The 15,436-nt window shown below is 39.3% G+C and overlaps 4 protein-coding genes and 1 non-coding gene across 6 annotated transcripts; 2 read left to right on the top strand and 3 right to left on the bottom strand.

The window, feature by feature from the left end:
- LOC121996578 (elongation factor G, mitochondrial-like) lies at positions 1-8,965 on the top strand. The gene is made up of 20 exons (XM_042550588.1): positions 1-510; positions 1,222-1,443; positions 2,118-2,239; positions 2,320-2,470; positions 2,619-2,690; positions 3,778-3,873; positions 3,973-4,061; positions 4,176-4,242; positions 5,019-5,057; positions 5,165-5,225; positions 5,317-5,426; positions 5,502-5,576; positions 5,650-5,718; positions 5,859-5,980; positions 7,033-7,158; positions 7,237-7,357; positions 7,444-7,544; positions 7,649-7,709; positions 8,461-8,514; positions 8,617-8,965. Exons 1-20 carry the CDS (start codon positions 118-120, stop codon positions 8,719-8,721), a joined length of 2,256 nt encoding a protein of 751 aa, XP_042406522.1. The 5' UTR covers positions 1-117; the 3' UTR covers positions 8,722-8,965.
- A 590-nt stretch (positions 8,966-9,555) lies between these two features.
- On the bottom strand, positions 9,556-10,048 carry LOC121996580. Its single transcript, XM_042550591.1, has one exon. It carries the CDS (start codon positions 9,960-9,962, stop codon positions 9,603-9,605), a length of 360 nt encoding a protein of 119 aa, XP_042406525.1. The 5' UTR covers positions 9,963-10,048; the 3' UTR covers positions 9,556-9,602.
- A 55-nt stretch (positions 10,049-10,103) lies between these two features.
- Positions 10,104-10,966, bottom strand: LOC121996579 (protein CUP-SHAPED COTYLEDON 2-like). 2 transcript variants are annotated; one of them, XM_042550590.1, is made up of 3 exons: positions 10,787-10,966; positions 10,541-10,719; positions 10,104-10,461 (listed from the first exon to the last, which is right to left on the bottom strand). In XM_042550590.1, the coding sequence occupies exons 2-3, from the start codon at positions 10,710-10,712 to the stop codon at positions 10,136-10,138; spliced, it is 498 nt and encodes a 165-aa protein (XP_042406524.1). In that variant the 5' UTR covers positions 10,713-10,719; positions 10,787-10,966; the 3' UTR covers positions 10,104-10,135. The 2 variants fall into 2 exon arrangements, with proteins under 2 accessions (XP_042406524.1, XP_042406523.1); XM_042550589.1 differs by having other exon boundaries at positions 10,541-10,966.
- Positions 10,967-12,113: 1,147 nt separating this feature from the next.
- On the top strand, positions 12,114-12,185 carry TRNAG-UCC. The gene has a single exon. It is a non-coding gene; the product is annotated as a tRNA-Gly (tRNA).
- A 342-nt stretch (positions 12,186-12,527) lies between these two features.
- Positions 12,528-13,148, bottom strand: LOC121994941 (protein DMP7-like). Its single transcript, XM_042548816.1, has one exon. The coding sequence runs from the start codon at positions 13,146-13,148 to the stop codon at positions 12,528-12,530; it is 621 nt and encodes a 206-aa protein (XP_042404750.1).
- Between the last annotated feature and the right edge of the window lie 2,288 nt (positions 13,149-15,436).

Here is a 15,436-nt window from a genome sequence, read left to right as displayed (position 1 = left end):
GTTAGGTTCGAAATTGATCTACGGCGGCGGAAAGCAGAGGCGGTGGTGGGGTTAACAGCGAGTATTTAGGGTTTAGCTGAACCGACTCCGCTCCTCCACCGCCCGCCGCCGTTTGCCATGACGAGACCATGCGCCACCCGCCTCCTCTCGTACATCCGCCGCGCGCAGAGCAACCGGCTCCGCCCGCTGTCCATCCTCGTCTTCGAGGGCGCCGCGAACGGCGTCGAGCGGCGGGCGATGTCGACCGCGGCGCGTGCCAACGAGGAAAAGGATCCTTGGTGGAGGGAGGCGATGGGCCGGATGCGCAACATCGGAATCTCGGCCCACATCGACTCCGGAAAAACCACCCTCACCGAGCGGGTGCTCTTCTACACGGGGAGAATTCACGAGATCCATGAGGTCCGCGGCAAGGACGGAGTGGGCGCGAAGATGGACTCGATGGACCTCGAGAGGGAGAAGGGAATTACGATCCAATCGGCCGCGACCTACTGCACATGGAACGGATATCAGGTAGGCATTATTCCGATTAAAATTTTCATCTTTGGTTGGATATATATATCTTCTGTTTTTTTTTTGGCGAAAAATAGCCGTTCCATTGTGAAAATGAGATGGATGGTCGTCATATTCTATGCTTCTTTACTTTAGTTCTATTCTATTTCTAAAGTTGAAGATTTTCAACTGTTTACGTGAAGTATCATCTAGCCAAATGAGTTGCCGACAACTGATTTTATGTTTTTATTTCTTTCTTTTACTTCTGGGAATTACTTTATTCATCACCATTTAATCTCTCTATCTAACTGGAATTTGTTTTTGTGTATGCGCGCGCTATATTGCCAGGAGTATGCTACTCTATCCACGATGTATACTTAATTGGTGTTATAAGTCTTAGTTGACTTGAGATTTAGTTCATCAGAGTTTTTTTTGAATTTCATGGATTACACGCTACTCATTCATATACTCGTGGATTAGATAAATTCTGTTTATATCTTATGTCATGTCTCCTTTAGAGTATAATGTTGCATTTGCTTATTTTGCATATTGACTTGTTGATTTGGAAATTACCTTCTTTGACGCCCCAAGAGGCATACTTTGACGAAGCAATTTATCTTCATATTTTTGTTGCTTATAAGAACTTCACAAAAATTCAAAGCCAGTTATTGATACAAGTAATTTAAAAAAAAAAACATTATTTTTTTACAGAACTTTTGAATTGCAATGCAGGTTAATATCATTGATACACCAGGTCATGTTGATTTCACCATCGAAGTTGAAAGAGCTTTGCGTGTTCTTGATGGTGCTATTTTGGTGCTCTGTAGTGTTGGGGGTGTACAAAGTCAGTCAATTACTGTTGATCGTCAGATGAGAAGGTATGAAGTCCCAAGGGTTGCATTTATCAACAAGTTAGACCGGATGGGAGCAGATCCATGGAAGGTTCTTAATCAGGTAAAGTGTATATCTTTCGTATGCTCTACTCTCATTTGATGGTTGCACATGTTTTATCAAAACGATTCTGAGCTTGTGGTCTAGTTTGCTTGTATTGTTTGTCATGATCTAATGGTTCTAGGTCTCTAACCCAATGGAAACAAGCATAGTTGATGTAAGTTCATGTTGTATATAATTTGCTTCTGCCCAAGCTATGAATGCAGGATGCACATGTATTATAAAATTTTTCTCAATGTGTTTTCTGTTATGTATAACTGCTTGTGTTTGATGCCCCTGACACCAGCATCCTAGAGTTAAAGGAATTAGTAATCTAAAATTCAACTTATTAGTCAATATTATTGTGACACTCTTGGGCAATTTATTTTAATTGGCATTTTTAGTAAATTTTTGTTCTGCCAATGCATTACCAGTGTATGTTTACTCTTATTGGTTCCCTAGCCATCTGTACATTTTGATTTTTAACATTTTGTGTTTCATCATCTTGGACCCTAGGCTGGATGAAAAAACTGTTGTAATTGTTGAAGTTTTAAATTTGAGTTACAATACATTTATTTCATAAATTTGCTGCAGTCTTATCATTTTATATATCTATAAAAAATATTTCTTTTCCTTTCTTCACATCAGTTTTCATTTGGTTTAATGTAGTGGTTTCTTATGCGCTAATACCTTTTTAGGCACGACATAAACTACGCCACCACAGTGCAGCCTTACAATTTCCCATTGGATTAGAAGAAGCATTTCAGGGTCTTGTGGATCTTGTGGAACTGAAAGCGTATTACTTTCATGGATCAAATGGGTACTCCAATATTCTTTCTTTCTTAATCTTAAATATTGCAAAAGGGCTTTTTTACTTATAACACTTGCTAACTATCTCAGTGAGAAGATTGAAACAGCTGATATCCCACAGCATTTGGAGGCTCTGGTTGCAGAAAAGCGGCGTGAACTTATTGAAGTTGTTTCTGAAGTAGATGATAAGCTTGCTGAAGCTTTTCTCAATGACGAACCAATTTCTCCCACTGAACTCAAGGTTTATCTCAAATATGTTCATGTTTTATTTTCATACCCCCTCTCATTTCTATTTGATTGAAATGCAAGGCACTAGTAACTGAAGTAGCTACCCAACAATATTATGATTTTCTCATGCTATTATCTTTTGTCTTTGTTATTTATACCAGATGGCAATTCGAAGAGCTACAATAGCACGCAAATTTGTTCCTGTCTTCATGGGAAGTGCTTTCAAGAATAAGGTGCATAAAGTCCTTTTTTTTTTTTTTTTTCATTTCCATCATTTTCCATTTCTCACATTTTTTATTTATTTTTATTTTTCTGAATATCTTAATCGACAACGTTTGTTGAATATCTTTCTTGTACTTCTAATGACAATATAACATGATGGATCAATCAAACAATGATGTTTGGGTCAAGATACCAGTTTTTGCCAAAAGTACTTGTTTTGGAGTATAACCTGATGTCAAGTTTCTATTAGTCATAGTTGTGAAAGGCGTGCGCAGTTGTGAAAGGCGTGCGCCTGACTGTGCCTAGGCACAAGGCACAGCCAGGTGCGCCATTTGCGCCTTGGCAGTGACCCAAGCACACTACTTGAGAGAAGCACACTTAAGCATGCGCCTTTGAGAGGCGACAGTTACGCGTAAGGCGCGATTTTTCTCGCCTTATTGAAGCGCGAATTTTTTTTTTAAAGCCTAACCCTTGTGACGGCCGCGGAGGCATCACGCGAGTCCTGCGGCCATGGTAGATGTGTTGTGCGAGCCCCGCAATCACAACGGACGAGCCGTGTGAGCCCCATAGTCATAGGTGGCGTGTAACAGGAAGTAAATTAGGGTTTAATTAAATAAAATTTAAGTTAATAATTTCAATCAACTCCTAGCTATAGTAGGGATAATTTAAATAGGATTAATGAAACTCTAATAAAATTATTCCATTAATTTAATATATATTTTCTTTAATTTGAATTATGCGTATAATGTATTTATTTCTTAGTAAATTTGATATTTACATTATTGTTTAATATTTTATGGACTATAATTTTGTTAGTGAAATATTTTACTAGAAATTTTCTATATTTGTTTAAATTGTAAAAATTTATACTCAAAGCCTTATTTCGGTAAGGCATGTGCCTCACTTTGCACCTAGCGCCTTAGGCCCCACAACACATATGCGCTTTTGGATGCCTCACGCCTTAAATAACTATGCTATTAGTTCATGATCGGCCTTTTTATAATTTTATAGGCAATTCTTATCTAAATAACACTGTTTAGTTCATCTTGTTTCTGTGGGGATTTGGATTTGAGAAAACTTCTGGATCGCAATTTGTAGGGGGTACAACCACTTTTAGATGGAGTTCTTCATTATTTGCCTTGCCCAACTGAAGTTGAAAACTTTGCCCTTGACCAAAACAAGGATGAAGAAAAGGTACCAGCTTTTTATTTTTATAATTATACACCATTATTTAGTTCAGTATTCCAGAATCAGTTTTCGAAAGTCAAATGTTTCTCTTGGACTTTGTTAAAGATTTTATTATCTGGGACTCCATCTGGGCCATTTGTTGCTTTAGCTTTCAAACTGGAAGAAGGTCGTTTTGGTCAATTGACTTATCTGAGGTACTACTCCATTCTGTGTGGTTTATTGCTCTCTGCCATCTATTTTTCTTACTCTGTTTTATACACAAATGGTCTATCAAAGAACATTAGTAATGTTATTCATTTGCTTGACAGAATCTATGAAGGTGTCATTCGCAGAGGTGACTTTATGATAAATGTAAACACAGGGAAAAAGATTAAAGTGAGTTTTGATCATCAATTTTATTTCTATATATTATTAGTCAACAAACAATTCCTTGGATCTTGTTTTGTTGCTCTTTTATCTTTACATTGCTTCGTCGGGGCATATTTTTTTGTTACATGAAAATATTTGCCTATCAATGCACCTACACTAGTAATCAAGGATTTTGATATATAATTTCTTTTAGGAAATAAAACCTCTTTTTGAATTAGAATCTACTAAAATTTCTCAACTTAGGTCTGTTTTTGCTATTAGTAACGGTTGTTAGTTTTTTATCATTGTTATTGTGTCACTAGGTATAGGAAATCCATAGTATCTTTAGATGTTTAACATATTGATATTCCTTATCCTGGATTAGTTTTTTTTATAGGGCTAAGGCATAGTTTTAGCATTTCAGTAAAAACGTATGATAGATTAGTATCAATTTTCAGTTATCCTGTACAAATGCTAGAATAGTTATCAAACATTCATCTTTTTTGGTTTGATTAAAAAATCTTTAGGATTATAAGTAGCAATTCTATGTACTTTACAATGTAGTATCTCATAAATTCATACTTATGTCCATATATATTTATTTCTTTTAGTTGTATACCAAGGTTTTGTTTGAAGGTTTTTTGAGCATGGAACTTCGTGCCCCTTCTTGTATATACACGTTGCTGTTTTGTTTTTAGCATTAACTTAATTCAGATTTTCATGCAAAGAATTCCCTTTTCTTGTGCTGCATCTCTTTACTCTCATATATACCTCCTCTAATATGAGGAATCTTCCATGTTTAGGTTCCTCGTCTGGTTAGGATGCATTCTGATGAGATGGAGGTTGGTTAACAAGTTTTTTCTTATATTTATTTCATGTGTAAATTGAGTATCATTCATGTATATAGTGTTTGCATTATTGATGCATGTAATCATACTATTCTTTGCAGGATATTCAAGAAGCCCATGCTGGGCAGATTGTTGCAGTCTTTGGTGTAGATTGTGCATCAGGTAATGTGTTTAATCAGTCAACTTATCCAATTTCCTTATTGAATGATTGTCTATTCTTGCTTTTTTAAAACATTCTTGCGCTTTCCCTCAGGTGATACTTTTACAGATGGTTCAGTTAGATATACTATGACTTCCATGAATGTTCCTGAGCCAGTCATGTCTTTGGCTGTCTCACCTATATCAAAAGATTCTGGAGGACAAGTAATTAATTGAATGCTATTGAATTTAGTTACTGAAATTTTCATTTTAAAATTACTGACTTTCTCCTCCTTTCAGTTTTCAAAAGCTTTAAACCGATTCCAGAAAGAGGATCCTACATTTCGTGTTGGATTGGACACTGAGAGTGGCCAAGTTAGTTACTTCAGCTGATTGTATCTTTTCTCTTTAGGGATAAAGACTTGACACCATTGTCATTCCATTGCAGACAATTATTTCTGGGATGGGAGAGTTGCATTTGGACATTTATGTCGAGCGCATCCGGAGGGAATACAAAGTAAGAATATTTAACTTGTGTTAGGACATATATCTCTTAATGCCTCAGTAATCAACTACTGGAGATGTTTCTAATCTCTAAAATACTTCCTGATTCTTGAAACAAAATTAACTGAGTTACACTTGTATCTGGGAATGAAGGTCGATGCAAAAGTTGGAAAGCCTCGTGTTAACTTCAGGGAGACTGTTACTCAAAGCTCTGATTTTGATTATCTTCACAAAAAACAAACTGGAGGTCAAGGTCAATATGGACGAGTGTGCGGGTAAGCTTAGTTGCATAATCATTATTTTTGGCTATTCAGTATTCACTTTTGGTTTTTTCTGTAGATTCGATGCCTTAATTTGTATAAAATAATACTGCACCTGTCAAATCACACTTCGTTAGTGTATGAGTTTGATTCACAAACAAATGCTGACACATGAAATAATTAGAGAGAGATAGTCAAGTCAGAATAAATCATTATCATGGTTGTTGTCTTACTCTGTGCATTATTAGAAGCTAAGGTTCCTCATTTAATAGATTCTAAATCTAGCTATGCTATATCTCAATTCCCTGTCAATTTCCATGGAATAATCATTCTTATGTTTGGTTCCAAAAATTAATCCAGAATCCCAATTTTCATGAAAGTATCATTCTCTATTGATAAGGAATCCTTACTCTATTCTAGAAATACTATTTCTTATCTATTCGAATTCTAAACAGTGCATGGTTTTACTCTATTTAATCCCCAAAATATTAACGTGCAAAGTGGGTTGGGTTCGATTGGGTGAGCTGGTGGGTCTACATGCCAGACTAATTGGTCATGCTGGCAAACATGTAAGGTTGGACAGTCCTGACAAGTTAATCATGCGACGTAGACTGGTCAGACTGTTAGGCTGAACAGGCTGACAGGCCAATTGGGCTAGTCAGGTCAAATATTTCGTTTGACCCATATGAGTGAGTCAAGCTTGTCGGTCACGCCAATGTGCTGTTCAAATTTGGAAGGTGGATCAACAGATTGGTTGGTCCTATCAGCTAGGCAGATCAGGTGGACTGGATTGTATAGATCGTCTGAGCTAGAGTTGAACAAAATATTTCATGCAGGAATATTTTTTCATTGCAAAACTATTAATATTTGTACGGATCGAACATATGAATAGTTAATCTAGGTTTGGTCCATTCTCTTATTCCTTGTCCATTCCATTTTGTGAACTACACAGGCCATAAGTGTTTCACATATACTAGATTGTTAGCATAGGTTGAGAAAAATGTAGTTATTAGCTGTTATTGCTTCTTTTCTTAAAAAGAAATAATATTCTTTGTTTGTCTATTTAGGTACATTGAACCTCTTCCAATGGATTCTCCTGTAAAATTTGAATTTGAGAACAATATTGTAGGACAAGCAATACCCTCAAGCTTCATCCCAGCTATTGAGAAAGGTTTCCGAGAAGCTTGCAACTCGTGAGTAACTCCATATTTTCCTTGCTCCATGGTCATGTAGAAGATAATTAGCCTTTATCATGAATCTTGCTTCCACAGTGGTTCCTTGATTGGACATCCTGTTGAATACATCCGAATAGTTTTGACAGATGGGGCATCACATGCTGTTGATTCGAGTGAGCTTGCATTTAAGCTGGCAGCTATATATGCATTTAGAAAGGTTGAATGTTTTGCTTTCCTTTTATGTTTTCCCTCGAGGAAGAACCGTCTTTATCCAAAAAAATTCTGACAGTATTTCCTCGATAGTGTTATTCTACAGCTAGACCTATCATATTGGAACCAGTGATGAAGGTGGAGTTGAAATTTCCGACAGAATTTCAGGGCACTGTTACTGGTGATATTAACAAGTGGGTTTCTAATTTTGGAACTATGTTTTAGCTACTTGTGTTTGCATGGACTGATGTCTCTAAATGGTTCCTGTGAGTATATAATCTCTTTGTATGAATGATAGGCGGAAAGGTTTGATCGTTGGAAATGACCAGGATGGCGATGATACAGTGGTGGTTTCTCATGTATGTACAATTCAATCCTCTCTTTGAATGATCAGATAACACAGTGATAATGTTTTGCTTTGGTTCCACTGGCTCTGTATCAAACTTGCAATAACTGTGCTGAAAACCATATGTGTATAATTATTTTAAAGCCGATGAACATAATAGTAGACATGGTTCAATTTATCGGTTTGATAACGAAAACCTAAACCAAACCAATATATTTCAGTTTGAAAGCAACTATAAACTACTTTTTAAGCTAATTTTTTGTTGAAACAATCATAAACATACTGTAGCTTAATGTGTAATGGTGATGCCTATGAGTATAACAGTTGAATTTTCTCGAAATACAATATTTTCTCTAGTTTGTAATTTATAGTTTCTGTAGTAATGATGCTCTCCTTGCATCTGTTTCTGGTACTGACACTCGGATATTTACTCTTCAGGTGGACTTCCAATATCTTTATTGTTTCTCATATAAAAACTTTGTAGACACTTGTGTTCATACCTATCCTTGATACTTGTACCAAAGTCTGATAATGGTATACATACACCACAGAGTTCTGACCTTAAACCTACAGGAAAATCCCAAAACTTGTCAGCATAATCATAAAATTTCGCTTTAGGTTTACTGATCTCTTGTTACCGTCTGTTTTCAGACGCTTCTACTTGCATAGCATATTAATACAATGCTTGCCTACCAACCATCAATTACCCGAACAAAGATTAGTAGAAAAACTGTGCTGATGAAAACCCCTTTTTGGAATTTCAGGTACCACTAAACAACATGTTTGGATATTCGACATCCCTCCGCTCCATGACACAGGTAACTAATTAGCCATTCCTTTTCCTCATGTCTTTCGGAAGAAAGGGTGTTGTACAAGTTTGCTATATCGTAAATGGTTTTTACGAATAATTGTTTCGGTAGGGCAAAGGCGAGTTCACCATGGAATACCTGGAACACTCTCCTGTCTCACAAGAAGTACAAACACAACTAGTCAATCAACACAATGTAGACAAGTCCCAACAGTAAATGCACACGATATATGCTGCAAATTTAATATATTATGACCATTCACTAGAAACCATTATTTCAACTTCCTATTTATTGTGTACTACATGCCAAATTTTTGATCCAACTGTAAGCAGATGATAGTTATCAGGATTACTTATTGTAATAAGCAAGGATAGATATCAGCTGCACAATATTTAAGATTTTTGAGTTTAGACCTTTTTATTCAAAAAATGAATAATCTTGGTCTTGTACTTTACCAAAATATGCTTGACTACCAATTTCTTTGGTGAAAAAGATATGGATTTTTGTTGTGTAAATTGATGCCAAAAAATGCTAGTATATGCCCTCTATATGTATTAACTCTCAGTGAAACTTGATAGTTTTAATGAAATTATTATCTTATTTTTTAATCTAATTTCTCATTCATAATAGTCAACACACACAAAAGTGAATTGGTCTAATTCTGAAAGTGAATTGGTCTATTGCATGCTTACTTTTCCTTTGATTATTGCTTTTGCCATAATAGTAATATCAGATATTAAATTGTCAATTTGATAAATAAGATGTTATTTACAATATTTTAACAAATAATATTATGTCATATATAAAATGTAAAGTTCTAACAATTTCCACTGAAATGTTCCTTTGTTCTGTTGTTGCTATCTACGAGAGAGAAGCGATAAATTCTCACAATAAAACGACAAAATGTTCACAGTGGACTTGGTATCAGCGACTGTTACGCACGCGGTTGAACGTAACAGCCCGCGGTAACGTTTAACGCTGCACCGTTTTAAACGGCAGTCGCACGTGACAGTTACGTTAATTTCACATAACAAAGCGAACGTTTCGGAGTACAAAGCGGAATGGATTTCGTAGCAACTACTTGTAACAGGGTGACTTTAGAAACTCCAAATGCAATCTAGTTCAGTGGACCCTACCGGCATCGGGTGGGCGCGCACCGCCGCGTCAGCCTGCGACGCCCGATCGAATTCCGTCTCCGCGATTGCTGACTGCGGCGCCTCCAACGCCGCCGGCGCGGTCGCATCAGAGAAGAAGACCGGCAGGTAAAGCTTATTCTGCAGCGACCTGAGGCTTGGGAAGCCTGTCGGAGGAATCGCCGAAGGAGGCGGTGGGAAGTGGAGGTCCATGCCGGTAGAGGCGGCGGAGATAGTGGTGGTGGAGAAGCAGGGCACGTGCGCCGCCTCTCTCTCAGAGGCGTTGCTATAGGAGCCGCAACTCTCGCGGTCAGGGCCCTTCATTCCGCATCCCTGGTCGGCGAGCGCGAGGCGGGCCTTCTTCCCGCCGCTTCCGCCACCACCGCCGCACTTCTGAAACACGCGGGAAACCACCCACTCGTCCTGCAACAACACTCAATTCTGATCAAAATCCATTCTTTCCATAAAAAATATCGTCAGAAGATCACAAATCCTGCTTAAAATAAAATCAAAATCAAAATCGCATCTTTCGTTCTCACCTTGGAAGATGCCGACAAGAAATGGTAGGCGAACTTGCCTTCGAGCCTGTACTCGTGCATGACCCAGTTGCTCTTCTCCCCCTTCGGAGCTCTCCCTCTGTAGAACACCAGCGTCTTCTTCATCCCCACCAGCGACATCGTCTTCGAGCTGTAGATTTCACGGTCCTTCCCCGTCGCCTTCCAGTAACCGGCGTCTGTGGCCCGGTTGGTCCGCAGTCCGGTGGGGTACTTCCGGTCGCGAAGGCTAAAGAAGTACCATTCCTTCTCCCCCATCTTCGCCTTCTCTGCAATTAATTTCTTGCCCAATTCAATCACGATTCTCTCTCGCCGATCGATTCAAAGAGAAGAGCGAAAAGATCGAACCAGGGAGCTCCCATGGCTCGCATTTGTTGAGGTCGATCTCGGCGATGGCGCGTCCGGCGAAGTTGCCGTCGAGCACTTTCTTGAGGAGGTAATGCATGATGAGCTCTTCGTCCGTGGGGTGAAATCGGAAGCCCGGCGGCAGCTGAGCCTCGCCGGCGACGTACATCTCCATTGCAACACTGTTAAAGATCATTCCACGACTGAAATCAGACACCAAAAAGCTCGAAATAAAACACACAAGATCACCTTCACAAAGAACTCGATCGAGCTTCTCTAGCTCTTCCAAGAATACTTCTCAACAAGCTCTCTAAATCCTCACTTTATAAAGAATTAAAAAAATAAAAAAAAAATCAGACGGGTAGGGATTCGACGAATCAAGGCGTGTCAGAAGTAGCCAAACTCTCTCTGCTCTGTTCCGCTCTGCTACGGAACATAGTTCCTCATGAGCCCAGCCATGGCGGAGATGGAGAACATGAGCAAGTGTGCAGGCATTTTCTGTGTCAGAGTGGGGGGAACAGAAGGTATAAACAGAGGAAGGGATTCGAGGTGATCTCGCCTTAGATAAAGCTGCTGCGAAATCTCAATCTGTCAGAGAGAAGGAAGAGTACAGGATTCAATAAATCATGAGGCGGATTCCATCACATCAACTTTATGCACCTCGCCGCATGCACAAGTCATCAAGAACAACAAGGAGAAGAGGATTATCATGGCGGCTTCAAAGAATTGTTGCCATGCCGAGGTGGTGCATGGCATTGCATGCATACGTCGATCGATCCGTCGAGTCGAGAGACGACGGCGATTAGATGTTCATTGTGTCTGTGTGTGGGGGTTTGACAGGTCGAAGAGTAGGAGAGATAAATTATCCATTTCTAATAAAAAAAAAATAAAATTGAAAATTATTATATATTTGATATTTCTATTTTTTTAATTGCCTCTCTAGCATGGATCACGTAAACTACATGCATCCAATAGACTGCTGGTGATCCGACTGAACCAGCTATATATAAACCCTGCAGTTGGTCACCAAATTAATGAACCCGGTCCATCAAATGAACCGTTGGTCGAGTGCTCGTACTGTCGTACACATCAATTAATAGTTTATAAAATTGTCCATCAACTACTTAAACTGCTGATTCAGTAGTAATTAATTAATTAATTAAATAATTAATTAATTTCCAGCAGTTTGAGTGGTTCATGTGAATGAATAGTATTGCAGTGTTGGATTGATTTGATGCAGTGACGGGATGTATTTGACTTGTCACGTCAGTGTACAATGATACCTTCTCTTTGTTTCGAAAGGAGGTAGAGGACCTTTTTTTGAAATCGTATTATTAGTCAAATATTATATAGATTTTTTTTATTTTTTTTTTTGGCAATTGCATTAAATCATATTATATTATTAAAGATTTCATGTACTATTGGTGCAATTGACAATTGGTATAGATAAGCTTGCGTTACTGGTAATTTTATTATGGTTGATAAAATATTTAAATTAGCCCTAATATATGTTATGTTAGTAATTTTCAATAATTAATGTCAATGAGTAAAACTTTATGAGCTTGAAGAATATGAAGCGTTTGTAGTCCAACGGTTAGGATAATTGCCTTCCAAGCAATAGACCCGGGTTCGACTCCCGGCAAACGCAATTTTTTTGATTTTTAATATTTCTTATAATTGTGCATCTGTTCTTGGCTCAATATAACTCTATTTTTCCTTTATAATTTTAATCATTACGAAGAAACCTTTGATTATAATCAAATGAAGTATCAAAAGACAATCCACCAAACTTGAATTGACCTTATGAGGTCAACGATACGACGATCAGTGGCGGCGACAAAGATTCTTACAACATTGACTTTCTTTTCATGAAGTCGAACTGGACACGAACACAAACATACGGCGCACGAACAATCCAGCGAATCAACTTCGTAAGATAGATACATATCGATCTGATAATTAACGAACAAATAATTAGACATCGATGGCTTCAAGATTTGTGCATGACAGGGTATCCGATGCCGTGGCGAGTCGTGGGGAAAGCGATGAACACCGCGCTGACCACGAACCCAACCGCCATCGGCATCGCCGTCACGGCGCGGTCCACGTCGTCCGACAGAATCGGTTGGAAACAGGATCGGACGTTGTTGTTGGATACGGCGACGGTCGCGAAGACGAGTACCGTCGCGAAGGCGTGCACGAGGTCGACGGCCTTGAGGCGGTGGCGGGCGGCGAGGCCGGGAGGAGGTGGCCCGTGGCCGTCGATGACTAGGAGGCCGCGCGCGGTGGCGAAGCCGTAACGGATGTGGCCGGTCGCGGGGTCGTGGAAGCTGTCGGTGAGGGTGAGGAGGAAGGCGGAGATGGCGCAGGAGAGGAGGAGGGCGGCGGTCATGGCGCGGTCGGTCGGGGCGGGGCAGCGGCCGTCGTCGGTGATCACGGGGGAGAGGACGTGGAAGGCGAGGGCGGTGCCGGTGGGGAGGAAGTTGGCCAGGTGGGCCGCGTTCTTGTACACCCGCTGCAGGGCCGTCGGCGGCGCCGTATCGTGTCGGCCGTTGTCGTCGGCTAACAGACAATGCCCGCCGGCGGCCGCCGCAGCTTGGTGCGTCGCCATTAATATTGAATTTAATTTGAATTATTAACTAGAAGATATAAATGTAGTTCTCGATACCGAAAAACATATGAAACATGAGACAGGAATAAATGAAGAAAAATTTAATAAAAAATTATTTATAAATAATTATAAGTATATTATTGGATAATTAATAAGCCACGTGGACGGCAAGAAGTTACCCAACATTAATATTACTGAATATTTTAATTATTTTCAAAACAAATTATTTCCTAGATATGTTAAATGGATTGAAATAGAAATAATAAAAATTATACATGTGATTCGTGATAGAGAAGTTTAGTTGGATCTCAATAAATGGAGTAATTGAAAAGGTAAGCATGAATGCCATGAACCATACAATTATTTGACTTGAGAAATATTAAAATAAATGTTAAATATGGCATTAAGTAATTATGTGAATATGTTTGAAAGTATGTGATATAGGGCTTTATATAATTTTGTATTGTTATTTTTTTTTTTTTTGGATAAAGTAAACTATTGAAATGATGATTAAGTTCGACTTTACTATTTTTTCCAGTTTGTTTTGTTTGTTTTGAGTTTGACTTATTTAGATAAGATTATTTGATTGAAATTTCTTTAAATTTTTTTATAAGTTAATGAGAGTTTTATTGGTCAATATAGTTTAGGAGCTTCATTTGTAAATATTATCATTAATAATTTATAATCTGTAAGTATCTCGGGTAATTTTGATATAGTCAATCAAGTTCAGTTAGATTCGGTTGTATTTTAACCCTTGTGTCTAAGTGTGCAAGAACTTAGGAGCACAGAAAATCGAGCGAAAGACGCATCTAGCGAGGAGAATGACATGGGAGAGAGCCGATGGGCTTAGTGCATCCGAGGGTTGAGGTACTGTAGAAGAGTACACCGGCGGACGAGAAGGGCGTGTGCGACGTTCGAGGGACGAGAAGTTGCGTAGGAAGCCTGCTCGAGGAGAAGACCGAAAGATAGGTCCGAATGAGCCCAATTCCAGATGGACAAAATCACTCAGGCGATCAGAGCAGCGGAAGAGCCAATGAGGAGCTGCGGAGCTGCTGGAGGCGCCTTCATTGTGGTTGGAGGCGCCTCCGCGTCTTTCTATGGGAAGCCACCTTCAACCACCCATGGAAGGTGCCTTCAACCCTTTGAAGGCGTCTTACACTGGGCAAAAAGTAACCGTTTATGAAGATAAAATTTTATCTTTGCTTGCCTCGCTGGAGACGCCTTCCACCTTGTTGGAGGTGCCTTCAAGTCTTGGATAAGATTTTTCAGGGGCTATAAAAAAACCCTTGGACCTAAGAAATATTCAACAACTCAATTATTCATTTTCTAGTAATTTTCTGAGCATTCAATGAGTGTAAGAGGCTTCTCTGCCTTCACCGAAGGAAATCTTTAGTGCTTTCTTTTGCCTTGGATTTGTTGGCGCAGCGGGAGCCAGCAAGAGGGGGGGTGAATTGCCTGTATAAGATAAAATAGAAAAATCCTTCTCGTTCTTTCAACGTAGAGTAGCACAATTATAATAACAATAAATGAACAACTAATAAAATAAAGAATATGTAAAAGGTCATAGGCTTACTTGGTTACAACCTAGGTGGTTGTTAATTCAAGACGTTGAAAAATACTAGCAGTTCTCCTTCATTGAAGGCGAAAAAATCTTTTACACACTTTAAACACTTAGAAAGTTGCTAGGAAACGAATACAGAAGTTGTTATCTATTTCTTAACTTTAGGGGTCTTTTTATAGCCCCTAGAAAATCTTATCTAAAGCTGGAAGGTGCCTCCAACAAGGTGGAAGGCACCTCCAGCGAGGCAAGCGAAGATAATGTTTTAACTTCGCCAACGGTCGCTTTTGCCTACTCTAAGGCACCTTCAAGTAATTGAAGGCGCCTTCTATAAAGGGTCGAAGGCACCTTCCACCAGAAAGGCGCGAGGGCGCCTCCATAAGCATTGGAGGTGCCTTCAGCAGCTTCAGCAGTTCCGTTTGCTCTTTCGTTGCTCCGATCGTCCGGATGATTTCGTTCATCCGGAATTAGGCTCACCTGGAGCCATCTTCCAACCTTCTCATCGAGCAGACTTCCTCCCCGACTTCTCATGCCTGGAACGTCGTGCATATTCTTCTTGTCCATCGGTATACTCTTTCACAACATTTCATTCCTCAGATGCACCGAGGCAGTCGACTCCTTTACGGTTCCACCCTTCTCACTAGCTGCGTCTTCCGCTCGACTTCTTGTGTTCCTAAACTCTTGCATACTTAGACACAAGGATCAAGTATAACAGGACCTAACTGAACTT

Source organism: Zingiber officinale, chromosome 6A (genome assembly GCF_018446385.1).
Source record: "Zingiber officinale cultivar Zhangliang chromosome 6A, Zo_v1.1, whole genome shotgun sequence".
NCBI lineage: Eukaryota > Viridiplantae > Streptophyta > Magnoliopsida > Zingiberales > Zingiberaceae > Zingiber > Zingiber officinale.
The sequence above is the reverse complement of the archived record's forward strand: the minus strand, read 5'-3'. Positions and strand labels throughout refer to the sequence as shown.

What these genes read in the sequence shown, in the direction of transcription:
- LOC121996578 (XM_042550588.1), top strand. Translation starts at nt 118, where the DNA reads ATGACGAGACCATGCGCCACCCGCCTCCTCTCGTACATCCGCCGCGCG. An exon ending in TGGACACTGAGAGTGGCCAA is followed by an intron (nt 5,577 to 5,649) that starts GTTAGTTACTTC and finishes ATTCCATTGCAG; the next exon opens with ACAATTATTTCTGGGATGGG. An exon ending in TTCCGAGAAGCTTGCAACTC is followed by an intron (nt 7,159 to 7,236) that starts GTGAGTAACTCC and finishes TTGCTTCCACAG; the next exon opens with TGGTTCCTTGATTGGACATC.
- LOC121996580 (XM_042550591.1), bottom strand. Translation starts at nt 9,962, where the DNA reads ATGAAGGGCCCTGACCGCGAGAGTTGCGGCTCCTATAGCAACGCCTCT.
- LOC121996579 (XM_042550589.1), bottom strand. Translation starts at nt 10,733, where the DNA reads ATGATCTTTAACAGTGTTGCAATGGAGATGTACGTCGCCGGCGAGGCT. An exon ending in CGAGCCATGGGAGCTCCCTG is followed by an intron (nt 10,462 to 10,540) that starts GTTCGATCTTTT and finishes AATTAATTGCAG; the next exon opens with AGAAGGCGAAGATGGGGGAG.
- LOC121994941 (XM_042548816.1), bottom strand. Translation starts at nt 13,148, where the DNA reads ATGGCGACGCACCAAGCTGCGGCGGCCGCCGGCGGGCATTGTCTGTTA.